We start from the raw sequence: 25,243 nt of genomic DNA on the forward strand, positions 1-25,243 counted from the left end.
TCGACCGAAATAAAACCCCAGGTCATTGCTATTTATCGATTGTGAGTTTGAGAGACACAGAGCTTGTTAGAAGGACGGTTAGCTTGTTGCAGCCTTGCAGGTGTAAGTTTGAGAAACAGAGAGAGAACGGCAAAGAGGAGATCGCAGAGATGAGACCGGCAGAGATGAGACCGGCTCTGCGGCAGAGAGATCACAGAGATGAGAGAGATAAGAAGATAGATTGCAGAGATGAGAGAGATAAGAAGAGAGATTCCAGAGATAAAAAAGCACAAAATTCTTCCCTCTCTCAAGGTTTCCGTCACCGTCACCGCCAAGGTTTCAGTCACCACCATCGTTTCTCCGTCACCGCCATAGTCTCCGTCACCACCGTAGTTTCTTGAAGAAACTTACTTCCCTCTCTCAAGTCTTTCGATCTACGGTGTGGTTCAGATGTGAGAGAGAGGCACGCATAACCGACCTCATTTTTCTCCCTCACACGCATGACAGACCTCGTTTTTCTCCCTCACACGCATAATAGACCTCGTTTTTCTCCCCCACTCATTCTCTCTCTTCGATATTTTGAATATTTTCAAATTTTAAACTTTTGATATTTTCGAAATCTATCACGATATATCGAATTTTTTTAAATATATCGCGATATTTCAACGATTTATCGTCGATTTTTTGTAAATTTCGTATCGATGCTCGTTGTCGTGTCGCCCCCCAGCGACATGGCGACATATCGCCCTGTGTCGGCGATATGTCGCCGACATTTTGTACCATGATGGCAACAATCTAATTCCTAGATATTGATTTTTATTAAAATCATATCCTGTTTTCTCCAATTCAAATTGGTTATTTTATTTTCAACCTCCATCCACACCTCACACTGCACCCAACAAGGAAAAAAAGAAAAAGAAAAAAAAGAAAAGGATGTTGAGTTAAATTAATGATTGTCTTTTTTGAAATAGTGAATGATGTTTCGCAAAGAATTAAAATAGGATGGATGAAATGGAGAGGTGCAACCAAGGTCTTGTGTGATTGACGTATTTCTTTAAAGCTCAAAAGAAAATCTTATAGTTCCGTTGTATTCATAGTTGTCAAGGCACCTTGGCGTCCTGGCAGTGATAGAGAGGCTGAGGTGACGAGCGCCTCAGGAGTCGTCGTCGAGGCGTAGAGACCCGGTGACTGCCTATGCGGTTTTTAAAGAACCACCATTTTTTTATTCCAAATCAAAAGCGAAAAATGAATTGGAAATTAAATTTCAATTGGAATCATCTAATGGCTGGGAAAAATCGAGAATCAGTCGGGTGAAAACCCGAAATCCCTAATTCCCTAATCCCTACCGTCTATCTTCTTCCTCTCTGCGTCTCCCTCTGCTACTCTCTTCCAGACAATCGACGACGACCACCAGTGACACCGGCGACAGCCAGCGACAGCAGTACAACTGCTTTTTACTTCTGCGACTGCTAGCGACACCTGCTACTCTCTTATTTCTGCTTTTTTTTTTTTCGTCATACAAAAACCACCGTAGTTGCAGCGGCAGCAACTTCCGGCGGCAGCAAGTCAGCAACCTCCAGCGGCAGCGGAAGACTGTAAGAGCAAGAATTTTTTCCATTGTATACTTCTCGCTTTCGGTCGCTCTCGAGTTGGCAGCACTATCAGACAGCTAAAGTTTGTAACTTCTCGACTCGCCTTCTTTTCCTATTTCTATCTTTGATGAAATCGTAGGATTTTTTCCTTTTTATACGTTCATTTAGCCTATCAAGATGATTGCATTAAAATTGATGTTTGGGTTTACTTGCTGGTTATTGGCTTGTGTGCTTTTGATCACCCTGTCGTTCTTATTAAATAAGTAGGATTGATCACCATTGCTACTAGTAGATCCCTGCAAACAGCCATAGAAAACCTGCAGTATTTTTGTTTAGACTTGGATCAGTTAGTTGTCTTGATTGATTGGTTTTCCATACTTGACGATATACTGGAATTCTAGCGGAAGAATAAATTCAAGAGCCAGAATGGGTTTTTTCTCAAGTTAGGGAGCTTTTGCTCTTCTGATTGGGAAATTAGAAATCAAGACTGAATATCTGGATTGATGCAGGGATTTTAGAGTTCAGAATATAAAATCAAGAATGACCAAAATTATTGATTATGAAGTAAACAGTAACGAGATTCAGAAGAAGAATGACTCAGTTTAGTTTAGGAATCAGAATTTCAGGAACTTTAGTATGTATATGTTGGATGACTTGAGGTAGGCTAAATTGCTAATATTAATTTTTTTTAATTATATTATATATGATAAGTTTATAATGAATTAGTGTATGAGATGTACATTAAAAGTAAAAATTTAACTTAAAACGCCTCAATCGCCTCAAAAGTGCCTCGGAGGGTGCCTTGTCGACTCATCGCCTCAACTAGCAAAAACCGCTTCGCATTGCCTCGTCGCCGTGACAACTATGGTTGTGTTATGATGTATGGTATAGAGTGTTGGCCTATTAAAAAACATCATATAGATAAACTTAGTGTGATTGAAATGACGATGCTAAGATGGATTAGTGGCAGAACTAGGAAGGATAAGATAAATAATGATCATGTTAGAGGTAGTCTAGGAGTAGCTCTGATAAGTAATAAGTTTTGAGAAAGTCGTTTGAGGTACGGCGGTCACTTTCAATGGAGGCCTATAAATGCCCCTATATGTAAAAGTGATTTAATCTAGATTAAAGGAATTAGAAGAGCTAGGGGTAAACCCAATATGACGTTAAGAGATGTGCTGAGAAAGGATATGCATAGCTTAGGCCTTATATCTAGTTTAGCCATAAACAAAGCTGATTGGAAGACAAGAATCCATGTTGCCAACCCCGTTTAGTTGGGACAAGACTTGTTGTTACTGTTGTTGTTGTATCTATATTTACATTGAATTTTATATTTGTGTTTTCTTCTAGTGTTATGGCATCTTTTAATTAATATTTGAATCCTTACGTATTAATTGTTTTATGCTCATTCTTGACTTCTTCTAGGTATCTGCAAAATGGGGAAACTTGGCAAGAAGGCTAGGAAATTCGCAAAGAAGAATCTTCAATCTGTACTTAAAAAAAAGCGGAAAACTAATTCAATGTTCAAACGGAAAAAGTCATCAAGTAAGGTTTTCAAATGATCTTATTTGCTTTATGGATTCTTGTGTATGTTTTCTCCTGCAGTTTCTTATTGCTTTATTGCTTGAATCATGTTTATTGGGGTCCTCTGAGTTGCTCATCTGATACCTATCCATCTTTGACTCTACCTTGAGTTTAGCTGTTAGGAGTTTATTACTGAAGCAAACTTGATTTAGAGAACTGCTGGCATACTATGAACAATAGTTCACATCATTGGAGGAGCCTAATCTTCTTCTGTTTGAGAGTTTGAGACTGAATCTCATGTGGACATGTTTTGGAGGACTTGTGCAGTATAAAGATATAGAATGCTAACAAACAAATTTTTTATTTTAAGAATTCATATATACTTAGGGCAGGGGCAAAGGCTGATATCATATCTTTTATGGACTTTATAGAAACTTGCACCATCAAGGAATAGTCACATTCTGGCATACCATGGTGTAGGTCATGGTTCTAAGTTCCAATACTTGCATTTAGGTCTTTTTATTATCATGCTGAAATGATCGAAAAGCACCAAAGTGACTGAAACAATGCATTTTGTGCTAAGCTATTTGGTTGGCCATTTCATGTGGCAAATAGCCATATTAGGCTCTGATTGTTTTCGTGAACCTTATTTTTGCCTGTCTAGTCATTTGTAGACCTTCACATGGCAAGAAAGGTCAAACAAATTTGCACCCTTGATTGGTAGTATATGCTGAACCAGTTGTATTTAACAATTTAAGAACCTGAGAACCAGTTCATAGTCAATACCCACCCCCTCACCCCCTCCACTGTCTCTCTCTTGCTTGGAAGGTCATAACATTAGGTCCATATTTCTAATAGAGTCAAAGATAGAAAAAGAAATAACTTGGGCTAGCTTTGGTACAGGTCAAATTTATGTCTATTGGATATATAAACGTAAAATGGGATAAGGGAAAAGGCTATGGTTTTTTTTGTTGTTGTTGACATATAAATGTAAATAGATATGTTTGGTATGATTTATGACCCCTATTTCTCATTGAAATAATTGTTGTAAGCATAGTCCAAATTCTGGTCGAACCCACCGAGGTTTTGGCAAAAATTTCAGTTTTTTGCCCAGCCGAGACAAAAGCAGTAGGCAATTTTTTCCCCTGGTTTCAACCAAGTTTTGCAAAACCCTATTTAAAAGTCCTAAATTTCAGTTTCGCAGAACTCCCTGGTGCCACTGGTTGAACTTTCGAGGATTTACCCCATTTCCCCCCCCCATTTTGCCTCTTCAGCCTCTTTTTAACTGAAAAATCATCTCTCCTTTGTCCTTCTTCACCTCGTTTGTGGTTATAGTCCTTTTGGAGTATATGGTGGAGTTGCTAGATATTTGTGGGGGGGGGGGGGGGTGTTGTTTATCAGCTGATGTTAGTAGTATGTCTACATATGGGTATGGGGATGGATCAGGATCAAGTGCGTCATTTGTGGACTCCATCTTTGGATATCCATCGCACCTAGTTGGGCTAGTTCAGCCAGCATCCTCTTACAGTCCATTCCCTGATAATACATCCCCTAAGTTGGGGTATTTAGCTTATGCTGATGATGGCACCTATAGATTCATAGTATCGTAGTACTTGAATAAATATTCCAAGACCACGACGTGAAGGTCTTTTGTCCAATTTTTAGAGTAGTGGATCAAATCTTATTAGTACTATGCGTCTCATAGGATAGATCCACTGAGGAACTCAACTTGGAATTGAGTGAAGATGTTAGCAAAAGCTTCTGATGTGAACCAAATTCTAGGGCTTAGCTTGTAGGATGTTGCCCTATATTTAGGCTCGCTCTAGGATCCTCTTCACTAGAATCAGTAGTCAATTAGGGTTTAGAATACTTCAGAGTTGAATGGAATGGGTTGGGTTATGTGTAAATATCACTTATGGTTTTGAAATTTTAGGGTCAGGGTTGTTAGGGTTTTGCCAATTTTGGGGATATGGGGTTCCTTTGTTATATGGGTTGTGAAAGGATGATTTCCTAAGGGAAAAGGTGAGGTTAATGTTGTATGGTTAAATATATTCTCCCCCCCCCCAAAAAAAAAAAAAAAACAAAAGAAGAAAGAAAAAAAGAAAGAAAGAAAGGAAGAAATAAAGAAAGAAAAGGAAAAAAGAAACCCATCCCATGAGGGATATGGGATAAATTGATGGAAGCTTGGATCTAAAGGTGTCAGAATGGGTTGAACTTGAGCAAATCTGGGTAATAATTTAGGGATATGATTCCCCAAGCTTGGTAGGGGTTTGGATGGCTAAATTGAAAAATATATAGGTTCTTGTTTTTAGGGTCTTGGAAAGTACGAAATTCAAGAAAATAATTAAGTCTTGAAATTGAATGTTTAGAATGGAGTCGAATTTAGATCTAGGGTTATGGAGTTGTGGAGATGAAGTTCTTAAAGTTTGGGACCAGTCTGACGGTTAGATTGGTGTGGAATTGAACTTAAAAATTGGGTCTTTAGAAGAGTCTAAAAACTCAAGAAAATTCAAGAAAAATGAAAAAAGAAGTGATGGATGGGGGACGAAGAGGGAAGGCTAAGGGTGGGGTTGGGCATGCACCACTTGTTGACGGAAGTAAAATTGCTGAATTGTTGAATTGTTGCCGAAATTGTTTAATGTTTCCTGAAAATTGCTGGGTCTTGAAGACTATGACTGTTTACTTACTCTAACAACCTTGTGGTCCTCCCAAGGAAGCCCATGACTTCTCCTTCAAACTCAAAACTTTTATTAATCAATTCAACTTAATTTTACAGAGGATGGAGGCTTTATATTATAGCCTTCAAAAGAAAACATTAAAGGATTCAAAGTTGGAAAATCAATTAGGACTCTAATTGGCTAACCAATTATAACTCTAACTACTAATTGACTAAGGCTTTAAGTGTAGAAGGAGCCTCCAGAAGTTACTCTAAAGGAGTCCAATTCAAATTCTAAGAATAGATGTAGAGTCCTAATAAAATGTAGAATCAAAGTTGACTCAAATTAGGGGATCTTAGCAAAACTAGGAATCATACCTAGATAAGGACTCTTCAATAACTTTCAAAATATGGATTCAATTATGAAAACAAAATTAAATCTAGGATCTAGACAATAAATTGGACTCAATGGGATCCATACCTAAGTCACCTAAAATTTGCCAAGATTACCATATACTTTGAAGAAATTACTGGGGAGCTGGTAGGGCCGCATGGTACTATTAAATCCTTGGGCTCTCTTTTGGTGTTCTTGGCTTTAGTTTACATCAGTTTCTTTTTGGTTTTTTTACTTTGTTGCTATTGTAATTGTATGAAACATTTAAAGCTCAAAGGAAAATTCCATAGTTGTCAAGGCAACAAAGTGAGGCTAGGTGATAGAGGGCAATGAAAACAAAGGCGACACCAAGCAAGGTGATCAGGCATCGCCTAGGCAATAAGGCGACTCCATGTTGCCTTAACCCAAAAATGGGCCCAGGCGCCTAGGCGACCGCCTGGGAGCTCCTAAGAGGACGCTTTGACGACCATAAAATTCTATAGAACCGTCATTCTACTAGCTTTGATGTATGTTGCAGAGAGTTGGGCTGTTAAAAAACATCATATAAATAAACTCAGTGTAGTAGAAATGAGGATGCTAAGATGGATGAGTGGCAAAGCTAGGAAGGATAGGATAAGGATCATATTGGAGCTGGTGTAGGAGTAGCTCCGGTAAGTGATAAGCTACGAGAAAGTAGTTTGAGGTGGCACGCCCATGTTCAACGGAGGCCTATAAATGCCCATGTATAGAGAAGTGATATAATCTAAATTGAAGGAATTAGAAGAGCTAGGGGTAGACCTAAGATAACCGTAGAAGTGGTGAAAAAGGATATGCATTGCTTAAGCCTTGTATCTAGCATGGCCTCAAACATTGATTGGAAGGCAAGAATCCATGCAGCCGACCCCATTTAGTTGGGATAAGGCTTCTTGTTGTTGTATTTAAAGTATTTTTGTAATTTGTTCAATTCTACAAGTCTTAGTATTTGTTGGAACCTCTCAAGTTTACTACCACTTGAATGATAACTCTGTAATTTGTATAGGTTTTCTTTAGCAAAACATCTGTGCCATTGGCCCGTTGTGTCTTTATGCTTTAAGTAGGTTGTATGCAAAAACCCAGATAAAAAAACTATGAAAATTGGGCCAAAACCATCCATCGAGTTGTCCTGGGAAAATTTCCAGGTTTAGACTGAGATGGTCAATTTCTTATTTATTTTTAATCTCATCTTGGTTTCAAGGCTGGTTGAAACTGGCCTCAAAACTGAGATTTCGATCTTTGGTTGTGAGCTTAAATTCATAAATAGCTTGAGAGTTGTTTATGATTAATCACTATAAATTGCTAATTTTTGTTTATGTGGGTACCATTAATGAACATGTATAGAATTACTATTAAGTAGGAGAAAAATGGTAAAATTAACAAAATTTAGAATAAAATCTTCATTTACTCTTCCTCCAACCTATACCTCACCCCCACATTCTTTTTATCAAATTTTAGGAGTGTCAAAATTAGTCAAAGCCAATAAAACTGAGTCAGGCCAACCAAAATTGAACCAATATGAACTTATAGGATCATGTTCTGGATAGAGATTTTGTGAAATCAAAACCAAACCTGACCATTCCAAAGCTATAAGACATTGAAAAAAATTTAAATCAGAGATTCAACACCAATATCATCCAATAAGAAATAGAAGCCAACTTGGAATTCATTAAAAAGAGAGACTTTTTCTTTTCATGTTTCTGATATGGAAGATAAACTGAGCCAACCTGAAACCAAACTTATAATACATAATATATTAATTCACTCAACTATAGGAAACCTATTTTTCATTATCATCCATTAAAGTGTTGTAGTGAGCAAACAATTATTGTTTATAGCCCATAACCTATTACCAGACTATTTTATAAAAGTATGGTTGAAAGAATAAGACATGTATCTTGATGAGGTGTTTGTCAATCTCTACATGCTTAGTCCTATCATGTTGAATTGGATTGATTGTTGGTTATTCGTAAATATGTCATAGACATAAGCATTAACTATATGGCAAAGACAGCCTTAGAGACCAACCTACTATTCCTAAACATATTGGACTCCAAGGAACTAAATCTCAATTGATCAAGGAAATACTAAAAACAAGAGGCATTTTCAAAGAGTTCTGTTCTTGTTGAATGTTTTATGCGGGATTTTTATCTACACCTAATGTCTTTTCCTCTTTCTATTTTTTGCCTCTTTTCTTCCTCTCAAAAGATTGTTCTCATTTCTTTTCCATTGATGTCTATAAATCTGATTTTTGTAAAGAAAAAAGTAGTTTCCTTCATCTTAGATCTGATCATGGATTTGATTATTGGACCTGCTTGCTTTAAGATCCATAATCTAGATTTCCACATTACATCAAATACTTATCTTTGCTAGTTTTAGTTCTGTGACCTGTTTGTTCTGTTTTTCTTGTGATCCTGAGGCAAGATTTCTTTGTCGATATGGTATTTATACTGGAGTTTTCTTACCATGCTTGATGTTCATATGCAATTGATAAAATGAAGAACTTGCATCCTTGAATTTAATATGCTGTATACTGACAAGTTTTAAACAATTATAGGAGACAAAGGTGATGCATTTGATGACCAATTTGGATCCACTGAAGACCTAGCCAATGGAAGGTGAAAATGTGATCTTAACTCTTAAGACATACTCTCATTGCAAAACTTTACAAAAATGTAAGGTTGTTTTGCTTTGTTTAATCTATTTGGACATTATTGGTTGAAAACCTCTTCTTTGAGATTACTGACAGTGCAAATATGACATGGTGAGCAGCGCCAGCAGGTCAGGTGCCAACCTAAACTGAATTAGACTTGTAAATAGGCTAGGCCAATGCCAAAATAAATTAACCCCTTGGATTTAAGTTTACCCAAAACAAATGAAACTCTGGTATATTTCTCAGATTCCATACATTTCCTTTTGAGTATTGTTGACAGTAGTGCTTTCCTAGAAGATTTTAACATGGTGTCCAATAGTTTCTAAGATAGGATTAAGAGGGGGAAAGCAAGAACTACCGGGAGTACATGATCTAATATACGACTATAGTAGGCCAATGGTCCCTATAGTTTCTAACAGTTTTAGCTATTTTTTAAGTGTGACAAATCAAGATCTTATACGCAACAGTGCTCTTGTACTGGAACAAAAACAGAGCTTGGTTGTTTGCTGGTCTCAAGTTGTTCTTTGGGAAGGGCTAGCAGGTCTTCCTCTGAACCTGTCTCCTTCTGATTGGTGTGTAGAGTGTGCTCCTTTTGCATCTCAACGGGTAGGTTAAAGGTTGAAGTAGAATATGCTGGCCCTTGTGCATGAAGACTCACTGGTTCTTTCTTGTCATTATATGCTACTCCATATGTCCTATAAATAGAATGGAACTGCAGGGGTACTAGACACCTTTGATTAAGTCCTTGCTTATCACTAGTCAGACAAGATATACTTTATTGGTTTGTGGTTGTTTCTCAATTCTCAGTCTAGCTCTTTCAACAAAATCCTCAGAAACAACATAAACACAACATTGCCTTCAACAATTGCCTGGATGGTTTGTTCTCTGGACTTAATCCCGGTGTAGAATATGCAATCATGCTGCCAAGCTTCACCTTAATTTTCATCTGCTAAGACTTTGGCGGCCACAAAAATTTCTTGATAGTTATCCCTGTAGTCATCCTTCCCATACATGATTCGAGATCAAGATCATCTATTGACATAGATCTAATCCCGCATTTTCTTTCTTTGCTATCATTTGAGTCTTGGTTTAGGTATGTGATGTATGTGGCCCAAATTTTGGAGGGTTCTAACAGTTTGACGTGTTTAGGACAAGTATAAAAATTGGAATCAAATTGAGCTCAAGTAGATAGAAATAGTCCAAATTGGAAAAAATATAAAAGTGGTGCTTGGGAATGCGCAGGGTGGGGGCAGCATAATGTAGGTCTATATGTGCATAGTTGCATGGCCTGTATCATAGTTGTCATGGCGACGAGGCAGGCGGTTTAGGCCAGTTGAGGCGATGAGTCAACGAGGCGCTTTTGAGATGATCAAGTTTCATACACTTTAGTTCATTATAAATCTATCATATCTTATATAATGAGAGAACTAACATTTGCCTACCTTAAGCAACAAAACACTGAAACAGGGGAAAGCAATCACTGATCAGAGAGAAATACAAGCTTACAGATTACTTCCAAGCAACAGTAATCAGTAGAAGTTAATAAACTGGTCTCTTTAGTCGGTTATAACAACATTAACAGTGACAGAGTTCGGTTAAAACAGAAATAGAGTTTAAAAAAAATGAGAAGAGTTTGCCAAATACATACCATTGCCTGAGAAGACGGTGAACAAACACGCAAAAGATCGCTGGAGTTTACTGCAAATCGATTATTGATTTTGTTAAGATTGCTAGGCTTAACAAAATCACAGATTAATGATAGGGAAAAAAGAAAAAGAAAAGGAAAAGAAGCGGAGAACAGCATCGCCAACTTTTGCGGCTTTGCCTGAGATGAATAGATGATTCAAGGAACCGTTGGAGTACCGCTGCAACTTGAGTTAGTTCACTACTGGTGCTGCAACTCAAGTAACGGAGGTCTATAACTTCGTACCAGATTTTTTAGGGAAAAAGAAGGAAAAATAAGAAGAAAGAAATTGCTGTAGATAGGTCACTGCAACTATCGCCTTCTTGGTCGTTGTTGATAGGTTGCTGCAGTCTCATGGCCTTGCCTTCTCCTCTGAGTCTTAGGGCATTAGGAGTTATGAGTTACTTCGAGTTTAGAGCCTCTGGGCTTTAGACTCAAGTCATTCGATTGTCTTTTTCTTTTTGTTTTTTGTTTTTTTATTTTTATATTTATTTTTGAAGTGGTTAATGTAACAATTTGATCCCATATAACATCACTATGAGTATGCATATTACTTCCAACTGGTAGTTAATTTCCAATCAGAATCTAATTGCCAATTGGTTCTTTGCCTTCAATTTGGCATCATTGATTTGTTTTTTTTTTTTTAAATAAAAAAATCGGCTGCCTTGGGGTCTAAGGCGTCTGAGGCGATGGTCTCCTTACAGCCTCCGAGGGCGCTTGGACGCCTAGGTAACGCCTTAAAAACTATGGCCTGTATGCTAATTCACATGTGCAATGTTTGCTATCATTCATGTGAAGTGCACCTTACAGTGGTCTGGATGATCCATATCTAATCTGAATCTTGACTGTTTTGCAGTATGCCAACCAGGCTTGGTTTATAATTGTTAGGTTTTTCTCCCCTTGTAGCATCTGATTTTAGCAACTGCTTATCCTTCTATCCAAATTTCATTATCCTTGATGCCTTGGAAAGGCCTTTCTTATCACATTCCAATGATTGAAAGTTAGAAACTGTTTTTTTTTTTGATGAATAAATAATTATATTAAAAGAGCGGAAACAAAGAAACAAGGTCTTTAAGAGGAAGACCAAAAAGAAGAGCTGAGAGCCCAGGAGACAACAATGAGTTTGTTCCTTGGGGAATCATCAATAGGGGGATGAGGGGAAGCTAACAGCCTAGAGGAAACATCAAAATAGATGGCATTCCAAATCAAGTCAATAGAGCGAGATTTGGATGTCCATCTTCTGAGATTACGCTCCCACCAAATGTGGTGAATAGAGGCACAGAAAACAAGCTTACCGATTGGATCATAAATGGAAGAGCTTGAAAAGTTTCTCACCATCCAAGACCAATCATGCGCAAACCCATAGGAGCGCCTCGAACGAGGCCAAATGGAAGCAAGGGCTTTTCTCTAGATAGATCTGGAGAAAGGGCAAGAGAAGAAGAGGTGTTCGGGGTTTTCCAAGTCGTTTCAGCAAAGGATGCAGTTCGGATTGACTGGGATATGGTGGCTAATGAGGAAAGATTGGGTGGGAAGAGCTTGGTTGAGAGCTCTCCAAAGGGTAAGGGAGTGGCGAGGGATGGAACCTTTGAACCAGTTAGAAACTGTTTTGGTTATAAGAGAGTTTGAAAATTCCTTTTGAAAGTCTAGGCCACCATGTAAATGGAGTTGTACTATAAATAATCTCTAGATCAATCTCTTTTCCAAATATTTTCGAATTCTTAGGTCTTTATGATCAGACATACCTAATCATGGATTTTGGTCAAATTTTGTGGTTGTTTGACCAGTCAACCCTTCTAGGGCATTTTGATATAGCTACCGTCACACTGCCAATATGCCATCAATTACTTTGAGATTACTCAAATGTCAAATGCTAGTTTTTCTTTTTTGGGGGGTGGGGGGTGGGGGGTGGGGTGGGTGGGTTAAACAAGGCCTGGAACGGGAAAAAAACATATCTCCACACCTGATCATATGGCATCCATTCATCATCGATGTGCAGGGCAAAGAAAGGAATTGTCTACAATTTCCATTTCTCATGTATCATAATGAAAAGGATTAAAAAATGACAGAACGAATCATTTTTCAAGTCATGGAGCTGTAAACAACAGATTGCAGTAGTACCACTTAGCTGTTGTGCTGAGGCTCACCCACTGGTGGAAGGAAGGGAATGAATCTGGAAATAATAAGTCGTTTGAAAACCCTGCCAGATATCGACATGCCACATTATGAGAGAGATCCTCTCCCAAGTCAACATTGGAGGATTCATTGTATCCTTAGTGAAGCTTATCTACTTTCGTCACTATGTATTATTTTCATATTTTGGATGTACTAGCAATATCTGTTAGATATTATATTTATACCATAATAACTGATATTATGGGACTTGTCAGATTATCCAGTATGTATAGATGCTGTCCTTTGGTTATGTTGAATTGCTTCCTGATATTTTACTGTTGTTTTAGACGCTCTGATGGTGAAGCTTTTGGAGATGCTTCTCTTGATGCTATATTCAGTGAATATGGTAGTGACACAATGGAAGATGCCTCTGATAGTGATGGATTTCTATCTGAGGTCTGTAGGAGTGATTCTTTATGAAACCTTTTTTTTAATAAATAGAGTGACATTGCTCTTGTTTATTTTCTATTAAAATACAAACCAGGATGCAAGCTGCCCTTACTTTGCTCAAAGTGAACACGATAATGATTCTGATGGTAAGGGTTTTACGATAAGGCTTTTTAATAAACTCAAATTTTGTCATGTAGCCTCTAGGGTTCTGTTTCTGCTTTTGCTTCCTTATAATTGGCAGGAACCTCTACAGATACTGTTGGTTGTAGCGCATTATTGGGACATAACAAAGAAATTCACTTGGAACTTGCCAAGCAGAAGAAAAAACTGGACATTTTAAAAAAAAAGGTGAGTCTTAAAGTGGTTCTGCAAAATATTGAGATCAATAAGGATGTGCAAACTCTCATCTGATTGGTAGTTCTAGTTTCTTAACATTTGTCAAAGGTGCATGGATGAGTAGTACTATTTTTATGATTTGTCTGTGTTCTATACTTCTATTGGAACGAAACAGGAGCATCTTCTATGTCATATTATTATGCCTTTGCACAAATGGAAACATGACTCTAATTTATCAATACTTATCAGGAAGCGTTTACATTTTCCATATAGCGGCTAGAACTGAAATATCATGTTTACCTTTCTATTCTTTTGTATTTGTATTTTCTAGATCCGAATGGTTGAATCCATGATTCATGTTGTAGATCTGAACACTGAATAGCACATGATAGAGAAAAGAAGGGTAGAGCAGAACTGATCAATTAGTGGGTAAAAAGTTGCCATGGTCATCAAGGTGACAAGGAGGACTGCTTAGGTGACAAGGTGATCTAGGTGTGGATTAATGACTATATGTAATAAAGCAGTGATAATTTTACATAATTATTTCTATACTCAACATAGAAGCCATATCAATGTATACAATGCACTTATGCTAATGACTATATGTAATAAACCAGTGATAATTTTACATAATTATGTCTATTTTCAACATAGAAGCCATATCAATGTATGCAATGCACTTATGCTAATATGGCCTAATATGAAAAAAAAACAGCATATAATATTCATAACACTGGATAATAGGCATATTCAACCAAAAGCAAAGCAATGAATATAAATTAATAAAATGTCAGCAGGGTATGTTGTTGCCTTTGACAGCTGGGAGACACCTTGACAACTTTGAAACTTACCCTACCAATCTGGTTACTTGGTAGTATTTGGTCAATTATCTCTTAAAATGAAGTATCCCTACTTAAGTCGGGGACCGATTGAGTACTTGTCACCATCATTCTGAATCTCAGTTTCCCAGATCAGGGATGGAACTTGGTAAAAGTTAGTTTTCGATTATTTCTAATCATAATTTGTAAATTTCATGACTTAATTAGGTCATATGGCCTCTGAAACCAAGAGTTGAATGCCATCTGGTGTTTTGGTCATGATCTTGAGTATTGAATGCCATCTGGTGTTTTGGCTGTGACAACTCAGTTATTGGCCTGGCTAGAACCACGCCTTGAACTGGGACCTCGAACCATGCTTCTCAGTTTAGTTACTACTGTTGTTAGTTGAGGTGCTTGCTTTCTCTTTTTATTGCAATATCCTTCATTTTCATGTTTATTCTTACTAGTCTAATAATATATAATTGTTAGTAAAAATTTTACTTGAAATTCACTTATGTTCAGGATCCAGAATTTTCAAAATTTTTGGAGAGCTACAATGAAGACCTTGAGCGATTGGGTAGTGAAGCATCTGTAAGTTGCTAGCTCTCTAAAAATCATGTTTAGCATAATTGCCACTGGTATTTTCTTGAGTCCTATTTATTCTGAAACACAATTGAGAAGTTCTTTCGATTATGGCCAGATGCATAGTTCTGCCAGTTAAGTGTGTTATATGTATCTGTGGACCATATTTATTTTATCTTGATTTGCACACACTGAGGTTAAATCATGAAGGATTTGTTTTGTTTAATATTTATGTTAGAAGATGATGAATCTAGGTATTGTTATTCTGCTAAAATTGACATGGTACATGAGTAATGTGACAGGTGTTGTTTAATACTTATATTATGTTGTTCATTATCCTTGATCCCTGAGGCATTGTTTGTTTGCAAAGATGGGGTGGGAGAAATAAACATGTGGGAGCCATATGTAATGGGGGTGGGGGAACAAGAAAGGAAATGAAAGGATTTTGTGGAAAAGTTTGAAAAGTGGGTGCCACTTTGTTGTTTTTTACACTTCTTTCACAAAATCCCACCTATTTTGTGGGGGTTTTGAAAAGGGTGGGGTGGGAAGTTAGCATGCCACCTTAGCGGACAAGCTTCCTTAATTCGCTTCTTAAATTAAGGAAGATTGTCTTTTCCCTCCCTAGTGAAGCAAACAAGCCACACTTTGGGATTTTATGGAAAAATATGCTTTTTCAAACTTTTTCCCACCCCACTTCAGATCCAGCAAACAAATGGTGCCTAATAGACCATTTCCTTGTTGGAATAATATGGAGTGGACAAAAAGGGGTGGAAAAAGTGTAGTGTTTTTAATGAAATTCCAAAAGGTCACTTTGTTTGGCTTATCGGGATGGAAAAATTAGCAGACAAACTTCCTTAAATTAAGGAACTTGTCTACTGATGTGTCACCTAACTTTTCCCACCCCATGCTTAAAAAGAGTCCCACCATTTTGGGTAGACCTTGGTGAACAACTTAAATAAACTCGTGGGGCCCACATATTCCATGTTTTCCTTCACTGCTTCTTTTCCTTTCTTGTTCTCTCACCCCACTACAGTGGATTCCACTTTCTATCTTTTCCAACCCTTTGTCTCTTGCAACCAAATGGTCAATAACTCTTAGTATGTGATAGAAGAGGGAGTGTGAAGGAGACATGGAAATTGACCCCTGGGTGCCAGCATGTTCCCTCACTTTTTGCTAGTTCTTTTCGGAATGCAAATTTTGGGACTTTGAGTGGTTTTTAGTCCCAACCTTGCTGCCTCTGTTACTGAGATATGGAAAATAGCCAAGAGGTTGGTACTTCACTCTCTCCAAAAAAAGGATAAGGAAATTAAAAAAAGAAAAGGAAAAAGAAAAAGAAAAAGAAAATGCAGGCTGCAGGCAAAGAGATGTGATGCATGGAGGGGATAGACAAATAGGAGGTGGAGCTGTGGAGGGCTACCTGGTTGATCAATTCGTGTTTGTTTTTGAGAAGCTTCACCGACTATAAATATGACAAACAGAAGTCCATGGACTACTGTTTCACACATAAAATAGGCCTTGAAAGGAAAGATATTTTACCCTGGGTTGGTTATAGGGATTTGAGGAATCACTTGGTGGACCTTCATCATGGGTTTGAGTCTGGGAATAGCCTCTCTGCGAAGTTAGGAGTAAGGCTGCTTACATAGATGATCCTCCCTAGAGCCTATAGTGGTGGGACCCTCGTCCAGTTGGTATGCCCTTTATATAACTGGGAATTAGATCCACCTGACACCCCCCCCAAAAAAAAAAAAAAAAAAGAAAGAAAAAAGAAAAAAAGAGAAAAGAAAAATAAAAAAGAAAAAGAAGAAGAAAGAGACAACAAGAACTACTCATGCCTTATCTCTACTAAACGGAGATATTGAATTTTGCGTTGAGCAGACTTGATTGATAGGAGATCAACTAAGAGCTAGTTCTTTCAAGGTCTCAAATCAAAACCAAACTCGATTTTGTGATTTAGGGTCAGGGACAAATTCAAATTAGAGTTTGTGATAGTCAAAACTATTGTGGTTTATAGATGGAATTTGGGGCTGGGTGGATCGAACTCTGATTTGTGGGGGTAGGATTATGCTCACCAAACTAGCCAAAAGTTTTGGTTGGAATATGAGATCTGAAAATTGGGTCTTCCCAAGAGAAACGGGTAAGATCCAAATCCAGGGTTTCATTGACATGTTGGCCTGTAACTTGGATTGAGTGTAAGGGCTGCTCTGTAGGAAAACTCATTTGAATATGGAAAGATTTTCTGATGGGTGGCATGGCTGGATTTGAAAGATGAATTGTTTCTTGGTTTAGATTTTCTCTGCGGCTTCTCAGTGAACCTCGTAAAGAAAAGAGGAGGATGGAGGGTAGAAGAAGAATTGGATCTCCTAACTAAGTAGCAGACTTCCTAAGGAGCAACTTGTAGGGCAAATTTCTGTAGAAGAAGACTGATTCTACAGTCAAAGAGGAACGTTATACCGCTAGCACCCACAACTCTTCTAGACTTTGAACCTCCAGGGTAACACACTCGTACTTCAAGCACGAAGCACTATCAATTAACTTTTGCACCAGAAAACATTCTCTCATAGAGAAGGAAGGCAGTAGCAACTAGCAAGCTTTATTCAGTGCAAAATTCGATCCTTTGAAGGAAGTCTAAATTTATATTCCTCCAGAATGGTTATGTATAGCTTTAATCAACCTTCCAAAACGCAAGTCAACATAAAAATAGAACAAGGAAACTCAACTTTAAGCCCAAGGAATTAAGTTACTAAAGCTAACAAATACAAATAGACTCAGTTAGTGTTCCGATCTACTTTCTAATTGACTCAATTGATACTAGGTATCCTTGGCAAACTTCCAACTGACCCAACTCTTTCAAATGAACTCTTAACTTCAAAACATAATTAAACTAATTAGATAGCCATTTTCGTGTTCAACTTAATAACCCATGTTGTAGGTTCAATAAGTTGGGCGAATACAATGTAAACCCGAGGAACCAAAGGCCAATAACCTATATAACCTTTCCATTGGCTATTTTTTAAGAAAAGAAGCCCAATTTGGTGCTGGATCTACATCAATTCAGGACTCATTTTTTGATAGGGGCTTATCTCAGGTAGATTCGGCAACCACATGGAATGAACTGGTATGGGACTGATGGAATTTGTAGGATGTTGGTTTAGTATACATTGTAGGGACATTGAATTTGAATTTCCGTGGATACTGGAGGATTTCGCATTTTTGACTCCAGTTTTCTTGTGTTGTTTTGTCACTGAACCTTTGATTGAGCTGTCCTTATAACTTCTCATGCATTTTTATCTGACAGGACTCTGATCTAGAAGGTGAGGAAAGGGACCAGGGGAATCAGGAAGCTGGTGCAGGTGAAGATTGCTCAAATTTAAGTGATGGCAAGGTTTTTACTACCTCCAGTATTGACATATGGTGTCAATTGGTCATTGAGCAGAATAACACTTCTGCCCTTCCTAATCTACTAAATGCATACCGCACAGCCTGCCACTATGGAACTGATAGCATGGATTCTAAGTTGTCTTGGAGAATTCAGAAGAGCAATACTTTCTGCAAGATACTGATGTTCATGCTTGGTGAGGCAGATGGTATATTTAGAAGACATCTGGGAATCTCAATTGCTAATAGCAAGAAAGAGAACATATTGGAGTTGAGTAAAAATTCAAAATGGAAAACAGCAAAGCCACTGATAAAGTCTTATTTGAGGAGCACGCTTTTCCTTTTGAATCAGGTCACTAATTCTGAGATTTTGGGATTTGTGATGACTCGTCTCAGAGCATCTACCATTTTCTTTCCTGCTTTTCCATTTTTGCTGCATAGACTCATCAAGGTAAACTCCTCTCATTAACTTTATCGTTTATCTTTTTAATTTTGATGATTCTAATAAAGAAATTACCAGATGAATTTATTTTAGCAAAATGAATATGTAATTGCTTTAACTCATGACATTACTCAATGAAATGTACCTAGTATTTCATTAATGGCTGAAGGGGAGGGCCAGTCCTTACTTCCAACCATTAAGTACATAAAAGATAAGAAGGTAATCCATTGGAAGCAAACGAGGAAAGGAAAAAGAAATACTTGTCATATTTAGGAAATGACAAGCTTCAGCCCACCAATCAAGTTCATCTCAAATGCAGATTTATTAAAGCCCGTTCTATAACCTTCATTGGCAGGACAGTCTGCATGTTAGTTAATTCTCCCAATGTCTTGAAAGCGCTGTGCGTTAAGCGATTCTTGCTAGGTACTTGTTCATACCAATTTTTTTTTCCTTTCCCCCCTGTTATTAGCTATGGGGAAAAAGAAATTCCATTTCTAATGTTAAAAAGGAGTAAAAAAGTAGTAGTTGCTTTTTTCCTTAACTGGAATGGTGGACTCACTTCTCTACAAGTTGATTTTGATATACATCATATAAGAACTTCTTTAGTGAAGAGTAGAGGATAATCCTAATAAGATAGGTCTCCCTCAGCTTAAATGGATGCACTACCCATCCCATTGGAGGCCTTAACTGTTTCCAAGGATTAAGGATTTATTTAAACCACTCCTATATTCTTCACCTGAATTCATTTGGATTGTGTTTACTATTGAAAACTCAAGATATGAATCCTTTCTTCCTGTATAGCCATGTTTTAAACTGTCATAATATACCCCTGTATGATATGCAACAATTAACCTGGATACTTTTAAGTTTGAATTAGAACTGTTTCCAAGGATCAAGGATTTTAAGCCACTCCTATTATGTATGTTCATTTTTTGGGTTCTTGTTTGGATGACCCTGTAAGGTATTTGCAGCACTGCATTGATGCACAGTAACAAACATGTCAGTATCCGCATCTCCTAGCATATGGTATACTTTGCATCTGTATTATAGCATTATACAGCCTTGTACACTTTGAATTCACGTGTTGTGCTTATAGAGGAGCCATACCTTTCTTCATGATGTGTGGCATCTACTTTGGTGCTTCTCTAACCTATGAAATTGGCTGTAGGTTTCAGTTCATTTATGGGCAACTGGAGGAGGCACTCTTTCAGAATCCTCATTTCTCATCATGTGGGATGTAGCTCTGTTACAATATTCAGATTGCTTTGATGCCTGCTTGGGTAAAGCATATAAGTCTTTTATTTCACATAGCAAGTTTGTGGAGCCCGCCAATCTGCAGCATGTGCAATTTCTGTCCAACTGCCTTGTCAAGCTTTGTTCTGCGGATGTGCAGAAGTCATTCAACTGGGCGCTGGTCTCTGTCCAACAGCTAGCAAAGATAATGCAGCACAGTTTTAAAACAAAGAGAAAGGTAAGCATTAGGTATCAATCATCTAAAAGCCTTGGTGCTGCATTGTTTAGAGTCTTGAGACTCAATAAAATCATGACTGTTACACCCTGTTGAGACGCCATAACCTTCTTATTCACTTTTTTATGGTTCTTTGGCTTGTTTGTGGACTGTGCTTGAGAAAATGATACCCTGTTGCCTGTTAGTTAAAATCACATGTTTGGTCAGTTCTTGGCCTACGTTGGGATTGTAGTCTCTTCCTACCTAGCATCAAATCTAGTAGGCTGAACAACTTGCTTGCTTTATGCAATTCATACTATGGTTTTTTGTACTCTAAATAATTTTAAATTTCATTTAGTTTTCCTTGATAAAATATGAGCAATTGTTTTCACATCTGTATTCCAGTTGTTGTTACTAGTTGTTTTTATCTGTCTTATTAGTAATGTTGCGGTATAAAGCATACGTAACCTTTGTGTGGCAATCGGACTTCTCCATGTCTCTGACCAAAGGTTTTGAAATTGATTTAAAACTTTGATTGTTTGAAAACCTTGCAAAATCAAAGAAGGCCCATATGTGTACCCATTTGATAAAAAAAGGGTGTACCCAGTGCCGAAGCTCCCACACTGTGGGGTCTGGGGAAGGGACTTTCTAGGCAGCCTTACCCCTGCTTTGCAGAGAGGCTGATTCGTACCCGCGACCTCCAGCGCACAATGGAGAAACTCCACCATTGCGCCAGGCCCGCCCTTCATGTGTACCCATTTGATGTTTCAGAATAAAGCTTAAGAATAAGCCTTTAAAAATTGGTGAAGTCAGTGTGTTCAATACATGGTTGAGATAAATTTGGATGTCCTGGTGCATAAAACCATTCATGCAGCAGTAGCAGGGAAGAAGGTGCTACATAGCCATCAGATTAGTATGATAGCCAGCATGATTGCGATTCAGGATCAGTATGCACTGCAGGTTATGGTGCTTTCCATGTTGTCATGAACCTGGAGGAGTTAGCAGTCCAAATCATGGGGTCTTCTAGATATTATTTCTTCGGTTTAAATGGTTACATCAGATGAGAGACCAACGAATTGAGTATGTCCCCCAAAAAGGCTGGAGTGTTATATCTCCCCCAAGTTTGTCCTGACTCTGGCTTTTGCTATTGTTAATTCAATCCAGATTTCTTGATTGGCTATTAACAAGTGTAAGGCCTTCTAAGTATTCTGTGGATTGGAGAGTGTTTTACCTGCTGGGTTTTGGGTGTGGTTTTGGTGTGATTCCTAATTTGTTCTTCCTTACCGTCTATCATCACATCATAATCGCTAGTCAGCTCCAAGCCTCCAACTCTCTTGTACCCCGTGACCATACTAAATTGTCAATCTCGCATACCTGGTTTTTATTTTTTATTTTTATTGGATGAATAAAATCAGTTCCATACCTGATTGCTTTACCTGTTTACTGTTTATATTCTACTAGGTTTGATTTGAATTTTTCTACCTTAGTCTCAGATGCATTTTCCTCTGGAAATCTGCTAGATACCTGATCATTCTTATTGTTGATTTCCTGATCTGATCTTAGATTCAAATTCTTTTTGCTTTGAAAATAAGCAATCCCAGCACCTTTCACAACTATCCTGATGTCTCAATATCTAGCTCTTCCCAGTTCTTTCTACGGACACTTTGATACAGGTGAAATGGCTATCTTAGTAAATGATGGCAGTTTTGAACGTGGTTCCCAGAGAGGGCAGTAGGGCTCTGATGCAGCTGCAATTTAATGATGACCACTTCTTCCAAGATTTTTTCAATAGAACCAACTTATATGGGACTAAGAAAGGTTTCTTTTTTATTTTATTTTATTTGTTTATGGAATATGGGGTTCCCATGATTTGGACTGTCATGGCCGTATGGTATTTTTTGGGAAAAAGGTTCGGTGGCTTTGTGGTTAATGATAATACACTCTTTAATGATATTTAGGATCTCCAAGGTACATAGCCCTTCCCGTAGGAGATTGATAAATTCATTGAGATGGGAAACTGGGTCACTAGCGGTCAAAATGGGTTTAAACTTGGGAAGAAATGTGGGTAATAATATTTATGTACCCCAAGTATGGTGGAATTAGGATGGCTAAATTGAGATATATGAGGAGGTTCTTGTTTTAGGGGTTTGAGGGAGTACAAAAATTCAAGAAAATATTTATATCTTGAGACTGGACGGTCAGAATAGAGTCAAATTAGGATATAAGGTCACTAGGGTTTGGGGGATTGATGTACCAGAATTTTGGGACAGATTTGACGGTTAGATTGACGTAGATATGACCTTGAATTTTGGGTCACTTGAAAAATTCAAATTCAAGAGAATTCAGGGAAAAAGAATGGGATGATATGAGAAGGGAAATGGAATGTAGGCTGCCAAAACCTGGATGGAGTTCACCTTAAGATGGAGATCAAAGGTGGTCTCCTATACAACCGCTATCAAGAGTCTAAGCTTGGTTTCACTTAGAATTTTCCTGGGGTTTGATTCTTCAGACTAATTGACACAACTGGAAGTCGTAAGACTTGGATCTTCAAACTAATTGACAGAACCAAAATAAAAACACATAGTGCTCAAAGGGAAGCTCTCATTCAACATTCACCTCTCTTCTCTAATCTAATCGATGGGGGCTTGTTTATAGCCTTACATAAGAAGTTGTATTGAGATTAGGGCAAAGAAACTGATGTAAATTGAGAATATAGATATTAACTAGCCTAGACTGACTTGAAAAGATTTTTCTGCCCTTATAACTTAGGTAAATTTTACATTAGTTAAAGCAATTAATTAAACTATTTTCGTACTTGACCTGAATTTTGGGCCCATAGAATAGGTCAATGACCACACAAACATATTAAACAAAGGCCTAACACTTATATCTATCAAGCCTAGGTTAATTTCAAGGGAAAATAGGCCAATCTGGTGCTGGATCTGCATCGGGCTCATTCCTTATCCATCATCATATAATTATTTCTTCAACTATGAATTTTGGCATTGCACCTAGTGTTCTGGAAACAGAACTCTGAGGCATCCATGATGGGATTGAAGAAGCATTTCATTTGGGATGCAGATTTTTTATTAATTGGAGTGGTTCATGTAAATAGAGTGAAAACAGAGCAAGGAAGAAAGAAGACGAGCAAGAGGCACAGCCCAATAGGAAACAAAATATATATATCAGATAACCAAAAAAGGTGGGCAAAACCCTATCTTGGGATTAGCATGTGGTGCTAATTCAAGACCTCTATTTCCTTCCCTTTATGCCCCTTATGACTTTTCTAACAAGTCACAACAAGCTATCCAATGGATTATAGAAGTGAATGAACACCCTTGGCCTATGGATCTCTTCAGTTTGCTTTTCAGTATCAAAATTTCCTTGAGTTTATTTTCAAATGTTATGTGAACAGCATAAAACACTAGTTTCTCCAGCTCACAATTTGGCAACAGTTGCTAGACACTTCAACCAATCAGTAGAGTCAGTCTAGGACTGTAGAATCAATCCAGGACTTATTATGTTTTCTTAATTTTAATTTTCTCTTTCCACAAAGAAAATTAATTTTGCTCATCTGTCAGTTGACTTAAGTAAACTCTGTTTGCTTTCATCTAAGATGGTGTTCTTGGAAGTCAGTGTAGACGAGTGGCGGGGCAGTAGGTTGAGACCAACGAATTGGGCTTGTCTTTGCAATTAATTGACAATTAAAATTTGTTTTTCTTAAGACACATAAATAGAGCAATAGACAAGACATCAAAATTCTATAATGGTTCAATACAATTGAATCTATGTCCACTTTCCTTCTAGTCCTCTTGGAAAATTTCACTAATATTCCCCTTTCAGTATGGTAGGTAGGGACACAACACCTCTTACAATCCTCTTTTTATAGGCAGGAGCATCCAATAACAAATAATGAATTTAAATAAAAGAAAATGCAGTCTTACAAACCTTAAGGTGGTACCTCCCTTTGTATGTAATGAATGCAATAACAGCCTCAGACTTTCTCCAGTCTCTACCTTGAGATCAACACTACAATCTAATTTTTTTTTTTTCGTCCAACAGAAGATTTATATTAGATACTCCAAGGAAACGTCCTTGAAGCCAACAAAGTTATGATCAAACATGAACAAAGGTGGACAGTGCCACCAGACCCTAAATAAGTTAAACATTTTAGCCCCACGGGCTAAAAAGTCAGCATAAATATTACAATCTCTATTAACAAAGCTAAAAAAGACCGAAATAAAGGAGTTTTTAAGTCTAAGAATTTCATCTATCAAGCAACAACATGCCCAATCCAAAGAGTGGCCACTACCATTAATGGCATCAATCACACTCTTGCAGTCCGAATGTAGAACTAACTTAGTGATTTGCAATTCTCTAGCAAGTAGCAAACCATCCCGAACTGCTTCCAACTCCACCATTGCAACCGAAGGGTTCAAACCATGACATGATTTTGCTACCAAAAAATTTCCATGGAAATCCCAAATAATACATCCTCGTCCTCCCTTTCTGCTATGTTTATCCCAAGCTCCATCAACATAAACCTGAAAATGAAATTCAGTATTAGGAGGATTAAGGGAAGAAGGGGTTGTATCAAGTATCTCTCCAGGAGGATTGGATGTATATAAAGTCACATCATTATAGAGAGTCCAAAATGCTCTTAGGGAGCCTTCCAAAGAGGGCCGCTTCCCTTCAAATAGGCATTCATTCCGAGCTCTCCAAATAATCCAGCAAAGAGTACTCCATATAATGTCAATAGATGGTAAATCATCTGTGTTCTTAAATTTGGCATGTAAGAAAGCTATCCAATCATGAATAGATGACCCAGTAAATTCTGAAACGTTAAGTCTAAGTGGGGAAGCATGCCAACAGTGTTGTGAAAAATCACAGAAAATGAGAGCATGCATTGTAGATTCAATAGCTTGACCACACAAGAGACATAAAGGAGAAAGACAACTTTGCCTGTGAAATAAATTTTCACTAGTGGGAATGGCCTCACTAGCAGCTCTCCATATAAAGTGTTTGATTTTTGGGAGACTGGGGATGTTCCAGATCTCCTTCCAACCTGATGATGAAGAGGAAGAGGAGGCCATAGAACTAGTATTAGGAACCTGTGAAAGGCATAGAAAATAAGTTGACCTCACTGTGAATTTGCCTTGTACTTGCTTTGTCCAATACCAAGAGTCA

At 37.8% G+C, this 25,243-nt stretch overlaps 1 protein-coding gene across 1 annotated transcript in view; it reads left to right on the forward strand.

The window, feature by feature from the left end:
• The first annotated feature begins 1,126 nt into the window (after positions 1–1,126).
• Positions 1,127–25,243, forward strand: part of LOC149023961 (protein REBELOTE-like) — a 39,611-nt gene continuing 15,494 nt past the window's right edge. Inside the window, exons 1-9 of the mRNA XM_089144383.1 lie at positions 1,127–1,653; positions 2,997–3,116; positions 8,715–8,775; positions 12,954–13,062; positions 13,151–13,202; positions 13,310–13,404; positions 14,733–14,801; positions 18,088–18,618; positions 19,778–20,080. Of these exons, the coding sequence (XP_089000509.1) occupies positions 3,008–3,116; positions 8,715–8,775; positions 12,954–13,062; positions 13,151–13,202; positions 13,310–13,404; positions 14,733–14,801; positions 18,088–18,618; positions 19,778–20,080 (1,329 nt within the window). The 5' untranslated portion in view covers positions 1,127–1,653; positions 2,997–3,007. The remainder of the gene's footprint in view (positions 1,654–2,996; positions 3,117–8,714; positions 8,776–12,953; positions 13,063–13,150; positions 13,203–13,309; positions 13,405–14,732; positions 14,802–18,087; positions 18,619–19,777; positions 20,081–25,243) is intronic.

The sequence above is a fragment of the Hakea prostrata genome, chromosome 2 (genome assembly GCF_041222555.1).
Source record: "Hakea prostrata isolate BN-2017 chromosome 2, UWA_Hpros_2, whole genome shotgun sequence".
Classification (NCBI taxonomy): Eukaryota; Viridiplantae; Streptophyta; class Magnoliopsida; order Proteales; family Proteaceae; genus Hakea; species Hakea prostrata.